Below are 27,780 nucleotides of genomic sequence, written 5' to 3' on the forward strand. Positions count from 1 at the left end.
AAAACAATTAGAAACTGTTTAAGTATTCTACATTGGAGCAACTGATTTAAGTAAACTATGGCAGTGTATGACATAGCTAGCAATTAAAAGGATGACCAGGAAGGCTGTTGTAAGAGCGTGGAATGATTTTAATGCAATGCTGTATGACAAAGGACACAAATTGTATTTCCAACACGTTAATAACTATATAAAAATACGAGTAATTTAGAAAAGGAACTATGAGGAACTTCTCTGATGGATTCTTTAGAAGATTTTTAAAAATTTATCCTAAATCAACATGCATTAATTTTTAAATAAGAGAATATATTTAAAAGAAACAAAATGAATGGGTATAACAAAATGAGTGAATACTAAATAACCAGCTCATGTAACAAATACCTTGAGACTTCAGGTCTGAACCTAAACTTCCATTCTGATATTGGACTATCCTTTCACAATCAAGGGAAGCTAAACTCTAGTGGAGGAGACTTCGGAAGTCTTGCCCCAAAACATCCAGGGACTAATTCAGTGGCTGCATGCAAGTCATTGGCGCCCCTGTCTCAGAAGAGCTGACCAAAATGCTGAGCACCGAGATACCATGAGAAAATTTTAAAAATATGAAGACAACATCTTCTCAGAATACTGATTTCATAGAATTTTAGGTCTGAAAGCGTCCTCCAAAATCAGGTAGCCCAAAATTTTCACTTTACAGATGAGGTTCAGAGAAAGGAGACATTTGCCCACGGCCACACGGCTGGTTCCAGGGCAGAGTTGAGCTGAAACCCAGGAGGCTGGCTGCTGAAGCAGTGCCGCTTTCCCTCTATAGAGGGCAGGAGTCCACTGGCCAACAGACAAGACCAAAGAGGCGGGGAGAGTTCCCCAGCCATCTTCTTTGCAATCACACAAATGGAAAGAACACCCTTCTTCCAATAACTGTCAAAGACACACATTTTTTTTTCTTTTTTTCCATTTGTTTTTATTAGTTGGAGGCTAATTACTTTACATCATTGCAGTGGTTTTTGTCATACATTGAAATGAATTAGCCATGGATTTACATGTATTCCCCATCCCGGTCCCCCCTTCCACCTCCCTCTCCACCTGATTCCTCTGGGTCTTCCCAGTGCACCAGGCCCGAGCACTTGAAAGACACACATTTTTAAATTTGCTAATAAAGAGATTGCTGGAATGAAATGGAATATTTATGGGCTATAAAGTAAACAACAATGAAGATAAAATCGTTCAAATAACATGTTAGATCCGTGTATACACTTGAATGTCCTTGGATAGTCCTGACTTTGGAAGTTCCATGCCATCCTCCAGAGGAACTGATGTAGTTGTCATATTATGGATCCCAATTTTTGGTCCAGGATATCAGGCCATCTCACCTATATACCAAAACCTTCCCATTTGCAACTAGACACCTGTGGACCACACACACACAGCCCCTTCTCCCTCCACAACACACTGACCACCCTTCTCTAAGCTGAGTGCAGATACACTGGGTGGGCCTGGACAATGTTATTAATTCACGTCTTATCCCTCTAGGGAAAGGAGAACAATCATACCCCGACCTTCTGGCTTTGGTGATCGCAATTATCGTCACCATCATCGTCGCGCTGGGGGTGAAGAATTCTGTGGGCTTCAACAATGTACTCAATGTGCTGAACCTGGCCGTGTGGGTGTTCATCATGATTGCAGGCTTCTTCTTCATCAATGGGAAATACTGGGCTGAGGGCCAGTTCTTGCCCTATGGCTGGTCAGGGGTAAGTTCATTCCTAAATCCCTATGGGTGTACCTGCCTACTACCCTATGACCAGTTTGAGACATGAGTTAAAGGAAATGTTGCTTGTCCCATAACCTTCATGGCACTCTCTTCATCACCTTTTATCTGAATTTCATCAGAATGTTCTGAAGAAACAGTTCTTTTTTATTTAGCTGTTTCACAAACATTTCTTGAGCTCCTATGTTATATGGAAAGCGGTAATAGATTTGAAGTTTTGGTCACTTGCAATATGCCTAATTCTGCATATAGTATCTCATTTAATCTTCCTGCAATGCAGGAGACTGGGATTCTATCCCTGGGTCGGGAAGATTCCCTGGAGAAGGAAATGGTTACCCACTCCAGTATTCTTTCCTGAAGAATTCCATGGACAGAGGAGCCTGGCATCAGTCCATGGGGTCACAAAGAGTCAGACATGACTGAAAGACTAACATTCACTCAATAACCTTGCAAGGAGGATATTTATATTCTAGTCTTACAGATGAAAAAACTCAACACCCAGAGAGGTCAAATGACTAGATACTAAGCACATAGCATAAGTGCCCAAGTTAGGAGCCAAAGACAGGACTGTCTGATTCCAAAGCCTTCACATGAACAGGTCAGTCCTATAGAATCTCTCTACAGGACTGTTCAGTTCAGACCAGTTGGTAAACAGACAAGCAGTAAAAGATGCCCGAACAGTGAGCAGGCAAGGAAGGGACAAGCATTGCTTCGGTATGGAACTAAGAAAGGAACAGTTCTCAAATCTAAACTCAATGTTTGATCCAAGGTGGAAAGTCCTGCTGGGGTCTGAGAGCAGAGAAGCCTACTCGTGTGGTCTGGGGGATTGACAAAAGAGTTAGCTGGACCAAGAGGACATCTTCAGATCTCATCCCAGTGATCTGATGGTGTGGTTTATGCTAAAGAAAGGTGGAAAGGTCTGAGCGGCAAATTCTTTATACTGACAAGTGCTCGTTCCAAGTCACACCTGAATTCTTCCTCTATATGACTAAAAATGCCACCTTTACGGATTTACTGGTAAAATTCACTCTCCCATTCTTCTTTTTTTCAAACTGTAGGACATAAATCAGAGAAGTTCGAGCTAGAAGGGATCTTAGAGGCCCCCTGGTCCCACCCTCTCCCTTAACAGATAAAGAAACCGAGGCCAGGAAGACAAGCCTGCCCAGCATCAGTGACAGAAGGCCAGGATTCCACCAGATTTGCTTTTGTAGTCTTTGCTTACACTGGCTTTCCAGGGACCAGAAATCTCTCTTGGAGAACACTCAAAATAACTTCTGTGTATTCTAAACCATGCCACGCTGTTCAATGAAAAGAAATAAGCAAGGAAACAATTTAAATCAAGGTTTCCAGTCTTCTGCTTATCAGTAAGAATTCTGCACAGCCACAGAGTTCATCCCTCCCGCTTGAGGTGAATAAATCCTCAAACTGGTTAAAACCAGAAAAAGAGACAAAAAAACACTGTTGACCCCATTCTGGATCCCCAAGTCTGTATTTTCTTATGATACAAATTGTTCCCTTCCTATCATATAAGAAAACAACAAATGATAATAGTGACAAAGAAAGAATGTTTTCCCAGAACTCAACTGCATTTTCATCATAACACATGAAAATATGTTCTCATCATTTTCTTAACTATGTAAGAAATTACTGGGTCATGGACTTCCTGTAAGGCTTTGGCCAACAATTAACTTCTGTGCTTTCTGGTTTTCTCATCTATCAGGTGGTAAAACTAATTGCACCAACTGTTTGCAAAAAGATAATAAAACCTTAGACTTTTTAAGTCCACATTGTATAATTAGTAACAATGATCATGATGGAGGAAGGAGCTAGAATTTACCCACTACCTTCTAGGTGCCCAGCACGTGCTCTGTGAATATTATCTCACTCTTATAACAAAACTTTGAAGCAGGTGCCACTATCCCCAACTAACAGATGGAGAACTCAAGGCTCGGAGAAGCTGGGTAACTTGCTGAAAGTCACTTAGCTAGTCAGTGCCAGGACTGAAATTCCCACCCAGGTGTTTGGCTCCAAAGCCCCTTCCACTACATCAAGTACCTTGTGTATGATCCCTGCCTTCTGAGTCTTCTTAATACCTCCTTTAAGCTTCACAAATACTGGGAATCTTGGAGCTGGGAGGAGCATTAAGATGGGAGGATAGTTAAGCCTGGGGCTTCCCAAGTGGTGCTAGTGGTAAAGAACCCTCCTGCCAATGCAGGAGACATAAGAGACTCAGACTCAATCCCTGGATCAGGAAGATCCCCTGGAGAGGGGCATATAACCCACTCCAGTATCCTTGTCTGGAGAATCCCATGGACAGAAGAACCTGGCAGGCTACAGTCTGTGGTGTCACAAAGAGTCAGACCTTACTGAGCGACTGAGCAGAAGCAAAGTTAAGATCACAGGTCTAGACCATAGTAGAGTGAAATTCAACTCCAGTCCTGGAGGAGTCAAAGTCCTTATTCACTCCACTGCCCCCAGGACCTCACGCATGGGACCAACTGTCTTTTTTTGCACCTTTGGCCATTGACCTCACTCCAACCCAAACCTACTACCTGGAGTTGGCTGGTCGTTGGTCACCAAAAAAGCCTGACTGGGATTTTGGGATTTTTGCTGTGAGTCCTCTTTCCCTGCAGGAAATTCAAATATGTGTCATTGTGGCTGTGCCTAAAAACATCAGCTGAGCACAGAGGACAGACCAGCGTGAAGATGACTCATCCTCTCTGCCTGGCCTTGGGTTTCTGCATCGTACATCTCCTCCCCAGCCCACTGCCTGGACCTGTTCTTTCTTGACTTTGGTTTTAGGTCACTTTTCCAGTCCAGCAAAGCCACTCTGAATATGCATGGTATTTTTTGAGATCTGACACCTTCTTATGAGCATGTCATCCACCAAGTGAATAAACACACTCCCTACTCTGTTCTCTAACAACTGTCAGCAAAATCAAGTTGCCTACTTGCCAACTGCATGAACTTCCTCACTCCTTAGGGAAAATCCGACCCCCACCCCTGACCAAAAAAAAAAAAAAATCTGATGAAATTTGTTAGTCACTCAGGCATATCCAGCTCTTGGCAACCCCATGGACTGTAGCCTGCCAGGCTCCTCTGTCCATGGAATTTTCCAGGCAAGAATACTGGAGTGGGTTGCCATTTCCTTCTCCAGGGGATCTTCCCAATCTTCCCGACCCAGGGATTGAACCTGAGTCTCCTGCACAGCAGGCAGATTCTTTACCATCTGAGCCACAAACAAAGCCCATCTCTGACAAGGGGACTGACAAGTTCAGAGTACCAATCCACTTTCTTCTTCAATCCCTATAGGTAAGACGGGATGGAGGACACTATTGTGGAGGGAATGGTTTAAATGGATTACGTGACTTAAAACACAACTCTCAAGGACTTCTAAAGGGTTAATGAGCAATCCATCCTCTGGCCATGGACCCCTCAGAAGCCTAGTCTTTCCCTGTTCCAAACACTTCCCTCCAAAGAAAATAGCATAAGGAATGGTTTACTCACTTACGGGTTCTGGGTCAAATGCTTCTTTGGTCTTGAAGAGCTTAAGAACAACAAACATTTTTTCCCTATATCAAGTAACTGCTGGCCCTCAGCTGAACCCCCACTTCCATCTGCAATTCCTCAGCCCCTGAATATTGTTGGATGCGTGTTCACTGTATGTTATTTGTTCTCGATGCTATCTTATGGTTTCTCTTTAACCAAATAAAACATTCTACCAGCACAAATAGCTCCCAGGAAAATGGTTCAGAGCAAGTGTTTGTGGGGAATGCTGACAGTCTCCAAAAAGAGGAAAAGCTGTTTTCAAATGTCTCCACATTTGAATTCACTTGCTGGAACCTATTAGCACATTCCACTGTCTCTGTGGACAGGCTACTAACAGATCTGGAGCAAGAGGGTGGTCGGAAATGCTGCTAAAGTTGGAGTTTTGTCTTGTTACTTTGAGGGTGAATTACACAAAGATGTCTAATTATCTCGTGGGCATATCTAAAGTAGAATATGGAGAACCTAAACACCTCACAAATATCAGCAAGGCACAGGGATCCCAGCTTTTAGGGATCCCTGAAGTTGAGTAGCAGGCCGGCAATGGCATTCTTTTGTCAACGAATTAAGCAACAGTCCTCCAGCAGCTGAGGCAGGTGCTGCTGCCCCACAGAGCTCCGGAGAGGGAAAGACTGACCTGCATCATCTGGCTGAGCAGCTTTACCAGGCTGACCTTGGAAAATAATTTCCAGTGACATCATCAAATTGAAAAGTCAATACTGGTTTTTACTTATGTAAGACATTAAAGGAAGGTTAGGATAAAGTACTGATGAAGGCAGAAACATGCATACACACACACACATGCTTCACCCACTCATTTAATTCACAGATGCTCACCCCTGGGTACCAAACACATTCTTTCAAGCATGGAAGCGTATCCTAACTGTAAATACCAGAGGCTCGATCTGAAATCTGGGTAGAGTGAAGTAGAAAGCAGTTTTAGCGGTTTTGGGGTAGAGACACACCCATAGAGTTTCATTTCATGGCTTTTTTGTATTTACCGACCAGGGATTATTTGCTTGAAGGTCAAAAAAAAACCTCATTCAAATTAATTCATGTAAAAAGGTGACCCTATTTGTTAACTGTATTATCTTCTCTTAAATAATGTTTATTTAATCTATATCTTGTTAGGCCAGAGTCTGTTTGATCCTGGCAGATGTGCTGCTTTTCCATTTGCCCACACTCTCCCAGATCGCCTCTCTACTCCTCCTGCTCCGCTCTGCGCTCCAGAAGACCCCCTGCTGGCGGCTTCCTGTTAGGTTTAGCCAATGGGAGATACCAATCAGGAGATCAGAAGCGGAGAAGAGAAAAGGCCAGCGTGTTTCTTCCTCACTTCCTCTCAGCCTCGACCCCTAGAGTCCCTTCATCGAAATCATTCCATTTGAACCATCTGAGTTAAATTTCATGGGCTTCCCATCACAGTAGAACCTCCAGATGGCCTACTTTTGATCTGTTGAGTCTTTCTTCAATCATAACTGCCTTCTAGTTCTACACATGCAAATTGGGGCTAACAGACATTCTCTTTGCAAACTTATTCTCTCTCTTCCCAACTAACCTAGTTCCCATAGTTAACTTTCTGGTATCTAATCATTATCAGTAATTGCCATTCATGCTTTCACTCATTTGGGAAACAGTAGCATCTGTTGGTGATGGACAGGGAGGCCTGGCGTGATCCGATTCATGGGGTCACAAAGAGTTGGACATGGCTGAGCGACTGAACTGAACTGAACTGAGCATCTGTGTTTTACAAATAATGTTCAGTTCAGTTCAGTTGCTCAGTTGTGTCCGACTCAGTGACCCCATGGACTGCAGCACACCAGGCTTCCCTGTCCATACCAACTCCCAGAGCTTGCTCAAACTCATGTCCATCAAGTTGGTGATGCCATCCAACCATTTCATCCTCTGTTCATCCCCTTCTCCTCTTGCCTTCAATCTTTCCCAGCATCAGGGTCTTTTCAAATGAGTCAGTTCTTCACATCAGGTGTCCAAAGTATTGGAGCTTCAGCTTCAGCATCAGTCCTTCCAATGAATATTCAGGACTGATTTTCTTTAGGATTGACGGGCTTGATCTCCTTGCTGTCCAAGGAACTCTCAAGAGTCATCTCCAACACCACAGTTCAAAAGTATCAATTCTTCAGTGCTAAGCTTTCTTTATAGTCCAACTCTCTCATCCATACATGACTACTGGAAAAACCATAGCTTTGACTATATGGACCTTTGCTGGTAAAATGATGTCTCTTCTTTGTAATAATGTAGGTATTTGCTAATCTCAATCAATTTGTTATCACAATCAAGGTAGCATTTCTGGTCTTGCATTGTCCTCTAGGCCCCTAACCCCAGGAGCTCATGCTCAGAGTACTTTTTGCACATGACTGTATCCATATCACCAAGCAGAGTTCCTGGTTCATGGGAGCAGTTAATAAAATATGAATCAAGTTCTAAAAGAAAAATAAGGAGGAAGAAGAGGGGGAATTTATTTGTGTCCTTGATTTCATCTATTCTAGAAAAACTTAAAATAGTAATAAAAATACTACCGATAAGAGCAATATTTATTAAGCACCTACCCAGGTGTGGTAAAGAATCTGCCTGCCAAAGCAGGAAATACAAAAGACTCGGGTTTGATCCCTGAGTTGGGAAGAACCCCTGGAGAAGGAAATGGCAACCCACTCCAGTATTCTTGCCTGGAGAATCTCATGGACAGAGGAGCCTGGCCGGGCTACACTCCATGGGGCCACACAGAGAGTCAGACATGACTGAGTAACTGAGCATATATTCTACAACTGTGGTGGACTATCTCATTTAATCCTTGTAACAATCCAATGAGCTAAATACTATTTTTATTTCCATTTAAGTGATAAAATGAAGCCCCATGGGGTTAGGAACTTGTTCTATGTCTCCAAGCTAGATCTTGGCAGAACCAAGCAAGGTCTGATAGGCTACAGAATCTGCACTCCTAACCAAGTCCTATCCCACCCATATACACGGCTCTGAGATTCCCCCTGGAGCCTACAATGCACCTCTCTTCCAACAACTATATGATTCATACTTCAAAACTGGAAGGTGTTGCTCCAAGATGCCTGTACCTTGGAGGTATCTTCCACTGAGCCTTCTCTTTCAGTTAGCCCTCCCTTTGTCCTCAGTTAATCTTTTTACGGCATGGTTTAGACCTCTCACCTTTTTTTTTTTTTGTAAATTAATTTATTTATTTTAATTGGAGGCTAATTACTTTACAATATTGTAGTGGTTTTTGCCATACATTCACATGAATCAGCCATGGGTGTACATGTGTCCCCCATCCTGAACCCCCCTCCCACCTCTCCCTGCCATCCCATCCCCCCAGGGTCATCCCAGTGCACCAGCCCTGAGCGCCCTGTCTCATGCATCCAACCTGGACTGGCGATCTTTTTAATATATGGTAATATACATGTTTCAATGCTAGTCTCTCAAATCATCCCACCCTCGCCTTCTCCCACAGAGTCCAAAAGTCTGTTCTTTAAATCTGTGTCTCTTTTGTTGTCTCGCATATAGGGTCATCATTACCATCTTTCTAAATTCCATATATATGCGTTAGTATACTGTATTGGTGTTTTTCTTTCTGACTTACTTCACTCTGTATAATAGGCTCCAGTTTCATCCACCTCATTAGAATTGATTCAGATGCATTCTTTTTAATAGCTGGGTAATATTCTATTGTGTATATGTACCACAGCTTTCTTATCCATTCATCGGCCGACAGACATCTAGATTGCTTCCATGTCCTAGCTATTGTAAACAGTGCTGCGATGAACACTGGGGTACACGTGTCTCTTTTACCTTTTTCCAGGGTAGCTTGGCCCTGAATTCTTACTTAGGACCTTCCCACCCTCCTGTCCTCAGCAGGGAGCTCTTCCAGTATCTAAGACCATCCAGCACTGATCACTCCAAGTGGGTATGGCACTGTAGCCCTGGGACGTCCTAATTAGGATTGATTGCATCATCAGACTGATTGTCATAAAATGTCACTGTATGATTTATAAGAGGGGTGTGTGTGTGTGTGCATGTGTATGGAAAGAAAGATGTTAAAGGAAGAGAAAGCAGGACCTGTTTTTCTGGAAGCTGTCTTAAAGCGAGGCCTTCCTGGATTGGGGCAACTTGGTGAGCCTGAAATTCCAGCATCCATCCATCCTTGAACACCAGAAACATTTTTTAGACAAGTGAAAACAAGTACATTTCCAAACCTGTGAACCCCCATGTACCATAAGGTAAGATCTCTTTGATCTCCTTGTCTGGAGGCAAAAGACACTTCCCACTCCCTGAAATGCAGAACTCTGCTGGAGTGAAAGTGGGAGTCATCTCCTCTCCCAGACAGTAGCCCACTGGTGACAACTGCTTGTATGGAAGTTCTTTCTACTAGAACAGATCAGGAGTTCTTAGATTCTTGTGTGTGCAGTAGACTCGTTGGCAGTCTGTTGAAGCAGATGAATCTCCTTTGGGATTGTATTTATATTGTATATAAACTGTGTTTACAAATGAATAACCTAATTACATAGAAGTTCGAAAGAAACCAGTTACAGTTAACCTATCAACAATAGCAGTTTGAATCAGGCTGTTACACCTTTTTTTTTTTCCAAAAGTAAATACTATGGTACTACGTCAGTGAGTGGTTAGCTCACTCTGTGGACACGAAACCACAGACATGGAGGGATCAAGTACATGAGGAACCACGGATACAGAGGGCCAGTATAAGTTATACTCGAATTTTCTGCTGTGCTGGGGTCAGCATCCCTAACCCCCATGTTGTTCAAGGGTCAACCGTAAAAAAATTTTTTAAAAAATTTTTAATTGTGATATAACCATGGGCTTCTTTATTAGTGCTTTAAATATTAATATGTATGTCTAATAACTAACATAAATTGCAAGTAGCAATGAGCACAAATGGTATTTCAAGATCTCTGCAACAACTAATATGATTGGGAAAATATCTGATTGGTGACAAATATCACAATCCTGTTAGTTTGTCATCTATACTCATAATGAAGAGAAATGACAACATTCAATAGAAGGGTAAGGAAAATAAAGAATTATTTTTCTCATCAAAATTCTCAGACTCTCCTGAATTGCATGGACCCCAGAATAAGAGCCCCCAGTTAGAGAACTGAAGCATTAGAGCACTAATGGGAGAGACTAGAGAAGAGACTAACTCATTTTACAGATGAGCAAATGTTGCTTTTGAAAGTTTGAGACGATCTTCCATTTTGTGATGTACTTTGTAGGTTCTAGTTCTTAGTATTATGCCTTTTACTTACTGAGAAGTCAGTCAGAAAGGTAAGAGTGAAAATCTAGGGACAGGTATCTGCTTGGCACATTTTTAGAATTTCATCCTTTACAAACCAAATATGGACGAAAAGGAAAAACTGGCCCAGTCTCCAATGAGCCCTAGAGTTTGCATGGTATCAAATGCCTTTACCCCATACACAGAAAATCCAGAAACATCTCTTTCATCTTCCCCTAAAAGGATATCCCCAAGCATTTCTTACTTTCAGCTGGTAATGAGAATGCTAAGGTGGGAAACAGAATTTAAACTTTGAAAAATTCTTTGGAAGAAACTTACATGCTCCTCAATGGAGGATTTTCACTGACATCTTGACCCATCAAATTACAACCATCTTTGGAATCACATAGGCTCCTGTCAGACATCCAGCAGATGTCACTGGATACCACCTCCCCAGCTTCACTCTGCCTCACTCTTCATCCCTTCCCTGGGCATGTAGCCCAACCAGGCTGCTCAAACCCCCAAAATTGGCTCTCCCTTTCTTTCCATGGAAGACAAGAGTCTACCTGAAAAATCTAAAAATCCTTTATATCACTTAACATCTGGAAGATACCCTGAAAATGATCTACCAGGGTCACTAGTAGTAATTTGAGCAGGAGAATTTGGGCAACCGCATCTGAGACCTCTACTAAATGCCACAAGTGCCCACTCCATGTCCCTGTATCAGTCACAAGTACCTCCCCACATTTCCAAACATTTCCTAGGGGTTGTCACACAGCCCCTGGTTATGATTGAGAACCACTAAATGAAAATAAAGCACAAAGAAATTAATGAGTTCCCCCCAAGACATAGGGTTAGCCAACTTATTGATTTACTTAAAGCTCACTTACTCCCAAAAATGATTTCAATGTGTTGAATGAACCTAATTTTTATTTGGGCATAATTCTTCTTATCTTCATTTTATACATGAAGAAATTTCCCAGTGTCACGCAGCTAGTAGAAGTCAGAACTCAAGCCTTTAGCACAAGTTCCACCATGTTACCCCCTCTACCGCTCAGTAATGTCTGCTGACCATCCGGCAATTAAGGGGACCACGTGTCAGGCGCAGGTGATCCACTGACACTCTAAGTATTTCAAATGTCTTCATCTCTATAGGTGCTGCAAGGAGCAGCCACGTGTTTCTATGCTTTCATTGGCTTTGACATCATCGCCACCACTGGAGAGGAAGCCAAGAATCCCAACACATCCATCCCTTATGCTATCACCGCCTCCCTGGTCATCTGCCTGACAGCATATGTATCCGTAAGTAATAAAGGCTTATTATGGCACCTTCCACATGGACTTTTCATATTTGACCTTAAAATGTGGCTCTGGGACTGGGTTTCCTTCTGTCAGGAAGTAATCCTTCACTTGTGCATTTGTGGTGTTTGTACGCATATGATCATCTTGCTCCCTCTTTTAACATGAGCTCAAGCTCACCCCTCCCACTGATGACAGGGAGAAAATCAAGGTTCCAAGCTGGACACAGGAGAAGCCCCAGGCCCTCATTTGGGCCGTGGCTCACATCCCTGCTCCGCCCTATGCACAAGCTCTCGGCATCCCAGCATCCGGTCCCGGGAGTGGGGGTGGTGGGGGCAGCGTGCAGGGAGTGGGCTGCCGTCCAAAGAGTTCAGATCATAGGCTGGCAGTAACGGGTGGGTGTGCAAGCAAGCAGAGGCATTGTGGGCCTCTGTGCACCCTCCTCAATGCTCTTCTGTCTTCTGGGAGCTTCCCAGCAGCAAAGAGGCAAGGCTCCCCCAGAGCGGGGGAAGGAGAAAACAGGATTGTCCTGGAAGCCAACGGGAAACACGAGAGCAGCACTGGATATGGTTTGCCCACCAAAATGTTTCTATTCACGGATAGGTCAATTATCACTTCCCCTATGCACATGGCTTCTCAGGCAGCATTAGTGGTAACGAACCCACCTGCCAACGCAGGAGACATGGGTTGGATCCCTGGATGGGGGAAGATCCCCTGAAAAAGGGCACGTCAACCCACTCCAGTATTCTTGCAGGGAAAATCCCACAGACAGAGGAGCCTGGAGGGCATCAGTCCATGGGGTCACAAAGAGTCAGACACGACTGAGCACAGAGCTTATGCGCACGCATGCAACTTATCTTCTCCAGCCCTGGTTATCCCTGCAGACAGAATGTTCAGAAACAGTGTGGGGGAGGGGCAGCAGGGGGAGCAACAGAGACACTCTGCTGTGTATTCCCCCTCCTGTACCACCCCATACCTTTCCCTCCTCCAGGAGTCAACCCTTGTAGCACACACAATAAAGTTAGACCACAGTTCCTTCCTTAGGATAGTGCTTTATAGACTACAGAGTAAGGCCACCACATTTTGCCCTAATCAACATGGGCAGGAGACTCACCAAGAGCTGCTGTAAGAACCCACCCCACTCTCCTCCAGTCTACCCCACCACATCCCCAAAGAGGATGTTGCAAGTGATGGTGTTACTGGGACAGGTTCCCTTTTAGAATGTGTGGGCCCTAACCACGCCTCAGGAGTTGTTTGGTCTTGTGTCGGTCACCAGGCGCACTCTACCACCAGATTGCTGGGCTGTGGTCACACATCTCGCCATCCCCCCCACTGGCCACTTTGTTACACTGGGGGATCTTGGCTCCTGAGACACAGGCGAAAAAGTGATCTAGAAATGAACCACCCTCTCCTTTTCAGGCTCTGGACTCCCTCAGTGATGCCAAGATTGGCCTTCACAGCCCAGGGGTCTCCTGGCCTTATGACTGGCGTCTCCATTGCCTGGGGCCAATTATGAAGGGAGGAATGTCATGGTAGATCTATGACATGTGAGGAGAAATAGGTCCTGCTTAAGCAAAGCCATAATGGTCTTCTAGCTCACAGCAGAACTGGACTCCATTCTGATGCCATCATTTATTTCTTGGCCTGCCTGGTTCCTGGGACTGAGCTACAGAGAGGAAATGGAAATATGAGTCCCATCAGTTAATCGGCTATGGATCCCCTACACATTTATCTTTTGAGTTTTGATCTCTGGTCTTTGGGGTAAGAAGTAGGACAGTTGAGACCCTGTAGGACCTGGAAAGTACAAAAGAAATGAGTCTTGTCCATGAAGGCACAGTGCGCGTGGTCAGTGCCAGGTCCTGACTCCAGGGCCTCTGGCTACAGCTCCTGCCATCGGATAACACCTGCTCTTCACTGAACTATCCATGTAGCTCCGCTTTCAGGCGCTGAAATACCAGCAGAGGTTACCTCAGATATGAAAGGACCACAGAGAGACAGTAGAAATGACCTGGTCCAGTCCACTGAATTCACATGAGGGGAGGAAATTCTGAGACCAAGAGCTCCAGAGGCAAAGTAAAGGCACACACCAGAAAGTGGCAGATGCAGGCTCCCATGCAGGACCAGGTCTCTTTCCTCTGCTCCAGGACATCCATCCATGCGTCAGACTCATCCCTCTACCTCCAACCACGTTTCATCTTGTTTTAACAGGTGAGCATGATCCTAACTCTGATGGTGCCATATGACGCCATTGACACGGAGTCCCCACTCATGGAGATGTTTGTGGCTCGTGGGTTCTATGCCGCAAAGTTCGTCGTGGCCATCGGGTCAGTTGCAGGACTGACAGTCAGCTTGCTGGGCTCCCTCTTCCCAATGCCGAGGGTTATCTATGCCATGGCCGGCGATGGGCTCCTCTTCAGGTAAGGGCTATGCTCGTGGCATTTATTTTACTCTTCCATGCCTGTCCAGAGAGACTGTCAACCATCTTCCCCTGTCATATGGACCACGGAACTTGTCATATATCTCGGCAAGGAGTTTGAGTGAAAATAATTTAGGTCCTAAAACAGCCCCTCAGTTTGACTCTGGGTCCCTCAATCTAGCAACAAACTGATATGTTCCCCCAAGTGCCCCTCCCCTTTTATGTGACACTGTCTGTTCCTTCGTAAAGATGGTGAGTGCCAAAATGCTACATGGGTGGCCTCCAAAAGGAAGGACCCATCCCAGGGGCATCTTAGGTTTGCCCTCACATTGAGCCCTGACAACTGCTCCCCTGACATTGAAAAAAGTTCAAAGTTACAATCAAAGAGAGGATAAGACCCTTTGAGCAGAACCTAGTAATAGTAGCAATGACTACCACCATTTATTGAACGTCTGTGTATCCCGGGTATACGGTATCCCATTTAGTCGTCACAATAACTCTATTTAACAGAACAATGTAAGTTCAGTTCAGTTCAGTTCAGTCACTCAGTCGTGTCTGACTCTTTGCGACCCCATGAATCGCAGCACATCAGGCCTCCCTGTCCATCACAAAATCCCAGAGTTTACTCAAACTCGTGTCCATCGAGTCGATGATGCCATCCAGCCATCTCATCCTCTATCATCCCCTTCTCCTCCTGCCCCCAATCCCTCCCAGCATCAAGGTCTTTTCCAGTGAGTCAACTCTTCACATGAGGTGGCCAAAGTACTGGAGTTTCAGCTTCAGCATCAGTCCTTCCAATGAACACCCAGGACTGATCTCCTTTAGGATGGACTGGTTGGATCTCCTTGCAGTCCAAGGGACTCTCAAGAGTCTTCTCCAACACCACAGTTCAAAAGCATCAATTCTTTGACACTCAGCTTTCTTCACAGTCCAACTCTCACATCCATACATGAGCACTGGAAAAACCATAGCCTTGACCAGACAGACCTTTGTTGGCAAAGTAATGTCTCTGCTTTTTAATATGCTATCTAGGTTGGTCATAACTTTCCTTCCAAGGAGTAAGCATCTTTTAATTTCATGACTGCAGTCACCATCTGCAGTGATTTTGGAGCCCAGAAAAATAAATCTGACACTGTTTCCCCATCTATTTCCCATGAAGTGATGGGACCAGATGCCATGATCTTAGTTTTCTGAATGTTGAGCTTTAAGCCAACTTTTTACTCTCCTCTTTCACTTTCATCAAGAGGCTTTTTAGTTCCTCTTCATTTTCTGCCATAAGGGTGGTGTCATCTGCATATCTGAGGTAATTGATATTTCTCCCGGCAATCTTGATTCCAGCTTATGCTTCTTCCAGCCCAGCATTTCTCATGATGTACTCTGTATAGAAATTAAATAAGCAGGGTGACAATACACAGCCTCGACGTACTCCTTTTCCTATTTGGAACCGGTCTGTTGTTCCATGTCCAGTTCTAACTGTTGCTTCCTGACCTGCATATAGGTTTCTCAAGAGGCAGGTCAGGTGGTCTAGTATTCCCATCTCTTTCAGAATTTTCCACAGTTTATTGTGATCCACACAGTCAAAGGCTTTGGCATAGTCAATAAAGCAGAAATAGATGTTTTTCATCTAGTACAGAACAGTGTACTAGATGAAAATACTCAGATAGGTAAAAAAAAACAAAAACTTGCCCCAAATCTCCCAGGTGCTGGAGGGGTGGGTCAGGATTTGACCCAAATGACCAGATTTTTAACCACATCAAGACACTGACACTTCCAGTCCCCTAATCTGGCCAGAAAGTAGCCTATCTGCCCATGGTAGACAGGGGATATGGCCCCATCTCTTGGTGCCTCATGCCTCCTGTGTGAGGAACTTGCAGGTAAAGCATTCTTCAAGTGCACCAAACAAGGAGCAAATTGCCAAGAAGGTCTCAGGAGTTCAGAGGGACCCAGCTCAGAGACTTTTCCTCTGCCATCAGCTGTCACCTTCTGCAGCAGTTCCTGTGCATACCCTCTGAGGTCAGAGCTGAGAGCTTGGGGGAGCTGGAGGCTGATCGTGGTGGAGATGTGACAACTTCACACATCCACAAGGTCTTTCTGCTGTCAAAGAAAACCGAGAGATGCCAGGGCTCTGAGCAGTTTATGCTGCTGCTGCTGCTGCTAAATCGCTTCAGTCGTGTCCGACTCTGTGCGACCCCATAGACGGCAGCCCACCAGGCTCCACCACCCCTGGGATTCTCCAGGCAAGAACACCGGAGTGGGTTGCCATTTCCTTCTCCAATGCATAAAAGTGAAAAGTGAGAGTGAAGTCGCTCAGTCGTGTCTGACGCTTCGCGACCCCATGGACTGCAGCCTACCATGCTCCTCCGTCCATGGGCTTTTCCAGGCAAGAGTACTGGAGTGGGGTGCCATTGCCTTCTCCACTGAGCAGTTTATAGTCTTGAGTGAATCACGGAAATAAGGGAGGACTGGAAGAGCAGCAAGAATGAGGGCCAGGAGGAGGGGAAGGTGGAAGGTGGGAGCCTATCTAAGTCTAAGGACCTGCCAAACAAGCACCTGTCATTCAGTCACCCTTGTTGGTCTTCTCTATCTTCTCCAGTGAGTGACTGGCCAGATTTAGCTTTCATCCACAAGCACATGTTCTTAATGACTGTGCTATTTTGCAACCAAATCCCTGTACTTTCGTTGGAGAGCAAGCTTCTCAGGCTTTGGCATTAATCAGAATCCTCTAGAGGTTTTTTAAAGTGTATAGTTTGTTGGGCCCCACTCCCAGAGTCTGACATAGTAGGTAAAACCTGAAAATACATATTTCGAACAAGTTCCAAGGTGTTGCTAACACTGCTGATTCATGGACCATACTTTGGATAACACAGGTGGAGAGGGCCACCAGGCAGGTATGTGACTTCAACTGTCTCCTGTTCATAGCAAAGTCTGGGCTTCAATTTAGATTCCTGAGAACCTCCTAGATCCCATCAACCCACCACATCACATAATGAAGTAGGCACTTTAATAGAGCAGTTTGCCTCATACCCAAGGAATTAAAATAGATTCTGTTTAAATTATATTTCAGAAACTAGATCCTGGAGTAGGAACAGCAACAGTATTTAAAGCAGTGAATCCAGAAGTAAACTGGAGGAGCAGGACCAGGAGGTGTTAAACCATGTTGAATCCATCACCATTAACCCTCTGCTTGCCCCTCCTCCAGATTCCTGGCTCACGTGAGCTCCTACACAGAGACCCCCGTGGTGGCCTGCATCGTTTCGGGGTTCCTGGCAGCTCTCCTCTCCCTGCTAGTCAGCTTGAGAGACCTGATTGAGATGATGTCCATCGGCACCCTCCTCGCCTACACCTTAGTCTCCGTCTGCGTCCTGCTCCTTCGATACCAGCCCGAGAGTGACATTGACGGCTTTGTCAAATTCCTGTCTGAGGAGCACACCAAGAAGGAGGGTATTCTGGCTGACTGTGAGAAGGAAGGCTGCTCTCCTGTGAGTGAAGGGGAAGAGTTCTCCGGCCCAGCCACCAACACGTGTGGGGCCAAGAACCTGCCATCCTTGGGAGACAATGAGATGCTCATAGGGAAATCAGACAAGTCGACCTACAACGTCAACCACCCAAACTACGGCACTGTGGACATGACCACAGGCATAGAAGCCGATGAATCTGAAAACATCTATCTCATCAAGTTGAAGAAGCTGATTGGGCCCCGTTACTACACCATGAGGATCCAGCTGGGCCTTCCGGGCAAGATGGACCGGCCCACAGCCGCTACAGGGCACACGGTGACCATCTGCGTGCTCCTGCTCTTCATCCTCATGTTCATCTTCTGCTCATTCATCATCTTTGGTTCTGACTACATTTCAGAGCAGAGCTGGTGGGCCATCCTTCTAGTCGTTCTGATGGTGCTGCTGATCAGCGCCCTGGTGTTTGTGATCCTGCAGCAACCAGAGAACCCCAAGAAGCTGCCCTACATGGCTCCCTGCCTCCCCTTTGTGCCTGCCTTTGCCATGCTGGTGAACATCTATCTTATGCTAAAGCTCTCTACCATCACGTGGATCCGGTTTGCAGTCTGGTGCTTTGTCGGTAAGCAAATTCCTTTGGAGCCTTGAGAGTTCCCTTCTAAGGCCTTGACCAGGCTTATCCCAAAATTACCTCCTAACCCAACTGGGCATCCCCTTGCCAAGAGAATTCTGGCTGGTTCTGTGGATCCTTGCTTTTTTTTTAGAGTCAAAAAAGCCACGTGTGAAAAAAAAAGCCATGTGTGCCCTTTCTGCCTGTTATGATCTTGGTTGTTTGTTCTAAAGAATGATACTGATCAATCCATCACTTCACTGAATGCTATTACTGGATATTCTTCTTGTGGATAATTAGTATCATAGAAAGTGATACTTATTTTAAGTGGATCCACATTTTAAAATGAATCAAAAAAGGACAAAAATAACATATAAATTGAGGATGGGAAAGGTTGATTGGAATTCTTAAAAACTAATAATTATGAAGAATTTTATTTATCTTATGTTGGACAGAATTAAAATAGCAATCATGCCATATTTTTAAACAAGCAAAATATGAATTAAGTATGCATTCTTGGCATAATTTTTTGACAAAATTACATCCTGGCACCATTTAATAGTCCTCACTTTTAATCAACTTTCACAAAATATTTGAGCATTTCATTTTTTCCCAAGATCTTTCCTCATCCACTGATATTCCAATCATTTTCTTGGAAAATACCTATCATGTCATCATCCTTGGTTTTCTCTTCTTCTGTTGATAACTGATAAGGCTCTGTCAGGTTCTCAATATCCACAGCTTTAAGTGAATTACCATTGCTCTCTCTAAACTCACTTTCACTGCCTTCAGACAATCCTGTATCTTCCCCAAGATTTCTAATTTTCCTTTGGAATCAGTTTATATTACATTCACATTACATGTTTAACATATTTGACCATTACTGATGAAATGGCTGGGGTAGGTGCTCATGATAACTTAAGAGAGATGTTTAAGTGAATGCTTATTTTAAGGTTCCTTATTTATTATTTTTATATTTCCTATATAATTTGGTAACCCTGGGGTCTCTGGCAACAAATACTTAGCTAAGGAGTGTCCTTAGGTGCTTTGAGGAATAGGAAAGTAAAGAATAAGGGAGGCAAAATAAATACGTGTGAATCAACCAGCCTGGGCAAGGCAACAGAAAGACTCATGGAGTTGTATCCCAACCACTCCTTGAGATGAGGAATATGGGTGTTCAGTGTGGTGACCTCTGTTCCCAAACCACACTGTTGTTCATGCTTAATAAATACTTATCTGTGATTATAAAGCACTCTTCAGATAAGAAAAAGGAAACTTTCAATCAGAAGAGTTGGGAAGGACTTTAAGGAGGCAGAATTTGAACTGGACAACAAGATAGGTTTTAGACAGAGGGAAGTTGGGGGGGAACACAGTAATCAAAGGCAAGAGCATATGTCTCCCAGAAGATTCCTCACCTCTGAAGGCCATCCTGCACCTTCCTGTAAGCATTTTGTACCAATTTTCCACGACCTAAGCCTCATCTCTTGTTAGACTTTAAGGGATCTCTTGAAAGGACCCCACTGACTTGTCAAAGTTCTAAGCATTTACATAATTTATTCATAATCTCTAACTTCTGTTTAAACATTTTGCCACTGGAACAAGAAGCAAACCAATGGAAAGATGATACTATGGGTAGAAATGACTGAAGTGTGTAGAGTCATGTATTCGTCAAATGAATAATAAAGGCACAGACACAAATACCCAAGAATTAATTCATCTTTTCCTAGACTATCCAAGCTAGATATAGCCTTCAATATCTAGTACAATGTTACCCACAGTGTGGTAACCATTCCACTGTTAATATTTAGACTGATTTTAGAGAGTATATGAACTTTTCAAAATATCCTATGGTTATTACTTTCACAAACACTACAAAAACAGACATACTCAAATCATTACTTTTTTAATAATTTATTTATTTTAATTTTGACTGTGCTGGGTCTTCATTGCTGCACTCAAGCTTTCTCAGGCTTTCTCCAGTTGCTGTGAGCAGAAGCTACTCTAATTTCAGTGCTTGGGCTTCTCATTGCGGCGGCGGCTTTTGTTGCGGAGTACAGGCTCCAGGCGCACAGGCTTCAGTGTTTGCAGGCTTCAGTAGCTGTGGCACGAGGGTTCAGTATTTGCAGCCCAAGGACTCAGCAGATGTGGCACACAGGCCTAGTTGCTCCAAGGCATGTAGGATCTTCCCAGACCAGGGATCAAACCCATGTCCCCAGCGCTGGCAGGCAGACTCTCATCCATGGTACCACCAGGCAAGTCCAATTATTTTTAAATTTCAAAAGTGAGTTAAACAGAAGAAAAAACATTAGTGCATGTGCCATATGATTCAAAGTGATAAATAACACTTATATGGCACTTACCACCTATCAGCCATCATTCCCAAGGCTTCACTTATATTAACTTATTTAATCCACACAACCAGATCCATTTTACAGATGAGGAAACTAAGGCACTTGACTGAGGTCACATAGTTAGAATATAGCAAAGCCAAATTAGAACTCAGGTGGTGTAATTCCAGAATCCACAATCATAGCCACCTTATTAAAAATGTAGTATATAAATAAAAAAATAAAAATAAATAAAATAAATAAATAAAAATGTAGTATATAAATAAAATGTAAATAAAGTTTGAAAAACATTGAAACACTCCCCACTTTTCCCTCTCTCAACTTTACAGATAAGTAAACTGAACCTCCGAAAGGTTCAATAACATGCTCAAGGTCAGCAAGAAAAACAGGAAATTATTCACAGAGCTATTACCACAATCCAGAATCTCCATGCTCAGATGGGGCCTCCTACCTCCCCACCACAGTGCCTCTGAGCAGACCTTCGTATCTGCCCAGGATGTTTGAGCTGTGGTCTGTGCAGATGAACAGAGGGCTGGCTTCATGGGTGGATGATCTGGGTGGTCACACAGGGCCCCGTGCTTGGCTTAATGCTCTGGTGCTGTCTTCTTGAATTCTTAACAATGTTTTAACAAGAGGCTCCATGGTTTCATTTTGCACTGGGACCTATAACTTATGTAGTCAGTCTTGCATAATATCCACGTTTCTGGAACACCAGAGGAATTTTGCAAAAGTGATGTAGTGGCCTATTGCCTTTAGACTCAGACAGCCCCAAGTTAACTCTGCCATTTCCTTGTGACCTTGGGAAATTTGCTTAACTCCTTTGGGCCTCAGTTTACCCATCTGTAAAAATGCACATAATTCTACTCGACTTGATCTGATTGCAGTTTGGGGCTTAAACAGGAAAACAGCAGGGAAAGCAGTAAGAACTATTTCTTTCCTGCCTTTCTTTTAAAAAGCTGAAATGATTCATTGTCTCCCAGACTAGCTGTCACATGCGAAAGTACAACGTGAACCTGTTCTGACTCAGGCTGCCTTCCCAATTATCAGGCAGAAGAAAGTTCCCAGAGAACCCTTTGTAAACTTGCTGATAACACAAACTTCAAGCTGGCTCCCGAAACTGATACTCCCTGGCCTGGGAGGGTGCCACCCTGCAGCCTGAGCGGGCCAGAGAGAGGGCACTGGAGTCTGCAGCTTAAGAAGCACCCAGCTGCTGGCTACTAACTGCTTTTGGTATCATTATCTCTGAAGGCTCATAGATAAGTAAGTTTCGCCCAGAACAAAGATTCTCAACTCAGACTACACAACAGAATCACATGAGTTGCTTCTGAAACATTCTACGCCCAGGATCCCCCCACCCCAGAGATGTTCTGATTCAATTGATCTGGTACGGCCAACCACGGTATTCTTAAAGCTTCCTTGGGTAATTCTGTTGTGTAGACAGGTTTACAATGATCTAGAACAGTGGTTCTCAAAGTAAGGTCTCAGATCTGCCACATCAGTATCACGTGGAAACTAGTGAAAAATGCAATTTCCGACCCCAGCCCAGACCTACACACAGAATCAGAATCTCTGAGGGCAGTGTAGATTTTAACAAGTCTGCCAGGTAATTCGGATGTGTGCTCAAATATGAGATCCACTGATCTAGAGAGAAGAATAAGAAGATAATTAGCAGGTAGGCAGATAATTTAATTACAAAACTCCTTGTTTTTTTGATACATAAAATAAATCCATTCCACAACCCCAAATTGGCTTATAAAATCTTTAACAATCTTATAGAATATTCTCATTTCTAAACATCTGAGTCTCCAAAATGTCAGATTTTTCATCTCTCTATTCATAATATAAGTTTCCCAAGGAGAAAAGTAGAGAGATTTCTAAATGGAGCTTATTATGAAACATCCACTACTTTTTAAAAAGATTTACATAATTGGGCTGAGTCATAACTTGATAATCTTCTCACATTTTTTACCCAAACTTCTCTAAATGAATCTTAATTACAGCATTTTTGTAACAATGTTTAGCTAAGCTTTTGTCCTTCAGAAGAGCACAACTCATAGCGGAAAAACGAAGCAGTTAATAGACACCCAGCACTTGTTTCTTTTCCTTCCGACAAGAGAAATAACACACATAGGAAAAGTTTAATAATCCCCAATAAAATGAACACAAAGCCAGCCTTCATTTGCCTTTTCTCTTAAATGATGCAGTTTTGTAAAATACCTCGAGGAGTTGGGCAAGGTCCCAGAAACCAGCAGGGACCAGTCAGAACGCTATATGATGGTATTCTCCAGGCATGTGTCAGGTCTACTGGTCCCTGTGGGCCCTTATTGTAAATTAACCATCCGTGAGACCAGCTCACAGGTACCCTGACCCTGCAGGCCAAGCTGCTTCAGTCGTGTCTGACTCTTGGTGACTCTATGGACCATAACCCTTACTCTAGGTGTTGTCAAGATTTCATTTGGAAGTTTTTCCGTCGCTCTAAGGAAAACCAGGTGGCGCTAGTAGTAAAGAACCCACTGGCCAATACAGGAGACTATAGAAATGCGGGTTCCATCCCTGGGTTGGGAAGATCCCCTGGAGGAGGGCCCCAGCAACCCTCCAGTATTCTTGCCGAGAGAATCCCACAGACAGAGGATCCTGGCAGGCTACAGTCCATAGGGTTGCAGACAGTTGGCCACAAGCGAAGCAACTTAGCAGACACACAGCTTTAGAGAACAGACAGGACGTGCAGTTTGGGCAACGGACCTCATAAATCCTGGACTAAACCATCAACATCCCAAAGAGAAGACACACTTCACGGTTTTCACCTGAGCGCTTATCTGAACTCCTACTGGAAACTGACTCAAAGCAGCCGTTGTGATGAAGGGAAGAGAAGGGGGAGAAGGGGGCCATGAATTCGACCCGAGAGGGCACCAAGATAAACAAACTCCTGATGATATGTCCCATAAATCAGTTTGAAATTCTCCTTGTAGGAAGTGAGAAAACAATTGGCAGCTTCAACATCAAAATTATGCTCAGAAGAGCAAGAAAAATCACTGAGGCCAGGATGAGGATGGCAACAAAGCCCAGCTGATTCCAAGAGGGCGGGAGGGAGCAGGCAAACCCTGTAGCCACTGGCTGCTGGTGGAGGTGCTGGGCTGGCCAGGGAGACACCTGGGGAGGAGCGGGCAGCTGAGACTGAAGGGCCAGGAGACCACGCAGTGGAAGGCCCTGGAGCAGGCGTGTGCAGTCCACCCAGAACAGACAGTGCTGTGAGTGACTGATGGGCTTCTTTCCCTCGGCAGTACAGGCGTGAGGTCATCCTAAACTTGTGCTTGCAGTTTTAGTTTGTTCGTTCTCCTTGCTGTCTAGCCTCCCACAGTATTGATACACCACAATGTATTTATCCATTCTTGTATCTGTGGGCATTCAGCATGGCAGCTGCTACGAACCTTCTTATACGTGATTTCAATGGACACACCGGGTTTGTGTTTTGGTTGGGTTTCTGCTGAGTTAGAGGTGGAACTGCTGGAGTTTTTCATGTTCTTTAAGAAGGCTGCCTTTGGTCTCATAGCCATTATACTCCTCGAACAAAATAAGAGCCCCAGCTCCATTTTGCAGCTGGGAAACTAAAGCATAAAGAATGTGACATTATGTTAGATCAACTGTGGGCCCAGAAGAGAAGTTCCCCTGGTCCCCACTTCATCCTGAGCCTTGCTCTTCCTGGCCACACCATATTAAACAAACCTAACTGTTAGTTACAATCAACAGGGCTTGTGGGTATTTAAAAAATAACCAGCAAAGTGGGAGTTGGTGGGGATTGTGCTAGATGGGAGGGACACCTTCTCATTACTATCTTCACTTCTGCACCAGCAACTGTCTGTTTTGGAAAGTTGATCCCAGACGAGAAAAAAATAAAAAAGCCTCTGGGCATAACAAAGTGCATCAGTTATCTGCAGCAGGCAGGGCTTCCTGCCTGAACGGCGCCCCAGAAAGAGACAGCTCCACCCAGCCTGCGGTCAGGGGGCCCACCCCCTCTGGCACTGTGTGTGGAGCCACGTGCAGGGCACGGGAAGCTCCTCGGGGACTCCAGAGAGCAGGAACCTGCTTCGTGACCCCAGCGAGAACCCGCCAGGTTGGAAATCTGTCTAGCTCCGGGTCACCTAGTCTCTTTTCAGAGCTGAGATTTTGTCCTAGGATTTCTCCCACCTGATCCAGAGGACCCCCTACCCCTCTCATTTGTAGGTTTGAGGTCATCTGTTTAGTTTGCACAGGATGACACAGGGCCAAGACAAGTGGAATAAATAGGTGTTTTGCCAGCTGACACTGAGGTGCCCCAGGCTTGTGAAAGCAACTTGGCAACCCAAACCTCCCTGTAGGCCCCCAGTAGGCAGCCACCCATGCAGACTCAAGAGATGTGAGTTCTGATGCCATTTCAATCCCTGCATATTGCGCAGGTCTTAACTCCTCCGGGATGATGTGCGAGAAAGTGGGTTTGTATAAAGGGCTTTCCAATCACAAGGTGTCCTGTTACATAAAGAAACCCCATTCAATGGCTGAAGGCATGATCCTTCACCTCGTCCAGCCCAAACCTCTCACAGGCACAGAACTGTCTGGAAAAGAAGCCAGAGCCTCCCTTTGAATATTTACCTTCCATACAAATAGCCTCCCATGGGACTTATTGCCATTACTGGGTGCCCAGAACAGCCATGTTTGCTGTTAAAATATTGAAACACTTCTGTGCCTTCTGCTAACTAGTTGCTGCCTTGAATGCTCCCTCAGCAATCTACCACATAAAAATAACTCCAGTCTAGCGGGGGCGGCGGGGTGGGGGGGTGGGGGGAGCACCAAGACCCTCTGCAGCACAAAAGCTGGCTGCCTTCTGATTCTTTATCTGCCTTCCATTTATTCAGATATCAGAGAGATAACTACAAAGCAGTGAATCTATGTTTTTATGGAACTGGAGAATTAAATCCACAAACAAAATAAATAATATTACTTATCAATTAGCCACCTTATTCTTGAAACTTTATTCCAAATGACTTCTGGCTTATGCTAAAAGCTAATCCACTGTCAAAAGACAAAATTTTGCCATCCACAAGGATTTACAAAAGAATAAACCCAATCCCACTGACAACCTGAATAACAGGACCCAAAAACTATTTCAAGCAAAGACAGCATCATTGGAATAAGTGTATAGCTTTAAAAAGTGAAGAGTCTATCCAAACAAATAATTCAGGGAAATTTTGATGCTTCTGGATATCAGATGATATTAAGGAATTATTAGTTTATAGATGTGACAATGGTAATAAGTTAAGTTTTTTAGAGGAGTCTATTTTATAGATACCTGCTAAAGCGTTTACAGAGGAAACAGGATGAAAGGAATTTGTTTCAAAGTAATCTAAAGAGAAAGGTGTGGTCGAGTGGGTGTCAGGAGGGAGAAAGCTAGTGATGAATACATGGGCTTTTTAATACTGTTCTCTCCACTTCTGCATGCTTTAAATTCTTCAAAAGAAAAGTTCAGGGACTCCCCTCGTAGTCCAGTGGCTAAGACTCTGCGCTCTCCACGCAAAGGGACCAGTTCAATCCCTGGTCTGGGAACTAGAGTCCACACGCGGCATCTATAAGATCTCGCATGCCACAGCTAAGACCCGGCACCGCCAAATAAATACATAATAAGATAATAAATGTCATAAAAAGTAAAGTTCAGCAAAATCATTTCCAATTAGTGTGTACCTCCCTGGTAAGTGGGAAAAATAACAATTGGAAGCAGCCAGGATCAGGACATGGAAGGACGTGGAAGAAACTGCCATCTGAACAGTCTAAACACTGACTATGCAGCTGTAGAAAATCCTGTATTTGGTCTTCTGTCTGTGAAATGCCATAATCATAACCTACGCACGCACACACACACACCATTCTCAGGAGGAATCTAAACAAGATAACACTTGTAGAATAATTTTAGTTCCATGGGAGAAAGGCCGCATCACCCAGGGGCGCTGGGTGAAGTGTTGTTCAGGATTCCCAGAATCCCCACAGATTTTTCAGAAACTACCTCATGCTTCATTCTCTAAGCCAACTGAAGAAAGGAGCAGAAACAAAACACCCTGCTTCTACACAGGAGGCTTTTAGCGGTTCTGTTTACTCCTCCAACACAAAGCCCTTGTTTATGTGTGACAGATGGTAATACATGTTTCTCTCCTCCCGCCCTGTCTCTCTCTCTGCGCCCCTTTCATCTGTTCCCCTCTGTTTCTTTGTCCTTCTCCATTCCTCCTTTTCTCCAGTCCTTCTCTGCCTCACACCACTTTTCCTGAACTGACGCAAGGGCCAGCAAGAAAGAGAAAGGCAGACAGAACACCAAGCCCTAGGAGAATGCGCTTGCCCAAGCTGTCGATTCATGCTGTCTGGCCAGTGCCCACAGTCGCTTCTGGGTTCACAGCCCTCATATTTGCAGTGTACTTTTGAAGACAGCGTGACACACCTTAGAAACTGTAGGGGGCTCAGAGCAAACGTTAAAAGGCCCATAAATATTCATGTGGCAAGTTTCCATGGATTGCTTTCCCAAAGTAATCATAGCTGACACATTTGCGTACTGATACATACACACACACATATAAATACTCGTGTTCCTTCCAAGCCCAGCCACTCCCAAAACAAAACCTAAGCTCGTACTGACTATTTCTGCACTAGGCAGTCTCTAACCCAGCAAGGGAGGGAATGTGAAGGGCTGGATAAGCTAGAACCTTCTCTCTCTCATGGACTGCTGGTGCTGCCCTTCACACACCCAGGCAAGTGAATTAGTCTTTCCCAGTCTCCATTTCTCCATCAGTAAAATGAAGGTATTCAAATGGATAAATGACACAGACTCTTTTCCAGCTCTAAATATCTATGATTCTATGAGGAGTCACACCAAAGTTCTTAGAGAATTACCATAAACCAATCTATCTGATGGGCTTCCCTGGGGGTTCAGACAGTAAAGAATCTGCCTGCAATGCAGGAGATGCAAGTTCAATCCCTGGATCAGGAAGATCCCCTGGAGAAGGGACTGGCTACCCACTCCAGTATTCTTGCCTGGACAATTCCGTGGACAGAGGAGCCTGGCAGGGGCTACAGTCTATGGAGT

The 27,780-nt window shown here is 44.4% G+C and overlaps 1 protein-coding gene across 1 annotated transcript in view; it reads left to right on the forward strand.

Annotated features, from left to right (window-relative positions):
• SLC7A14 (solute carrier family 7 member 14) overlaps positions 1-27,780 on the forward strand; it is a 113,696-nt gene that overhangs the window by 76,071 nt on the left and 9,845 nt on the right. Inside the window, exons 4-7 of the mRNA XM_070466431.1 lie at positions 1,525-1,742; positions 11,712-11,858; positions 14,064-14,272; positions 17,471-18,345. Of these exons, the coding sequence (XP_070322532.1) occupies positions 1,525-1,742; positions 11,712-11,858; positions 14,064-14,272; positions 17,471-18,345 (1,449 nt within the window). The remainder of the gene's footprint in view (positions 1-1,524; positions 1,743-11,711; positions 11,859-14,063; positions 14,273-17,470; positions 18,346-27,780) is intronic.

Source organism: Odocoileus virginianus, chromosome 4, assembly GCF_023699985.2.
Source record: "Odocoileus virginianus isolate 20LAN1187 ecotype Illinois chromosome 4, Ovbor_1.2, whole genome shotgun sequence".
Taxonomy (NCBI): domain Eukaryota; kingdom Metazoa; phylum Chordata; class Mammalia; order Artiodactyla; family Cervidae; genus Odocoileus; species Odocoileus virginianus.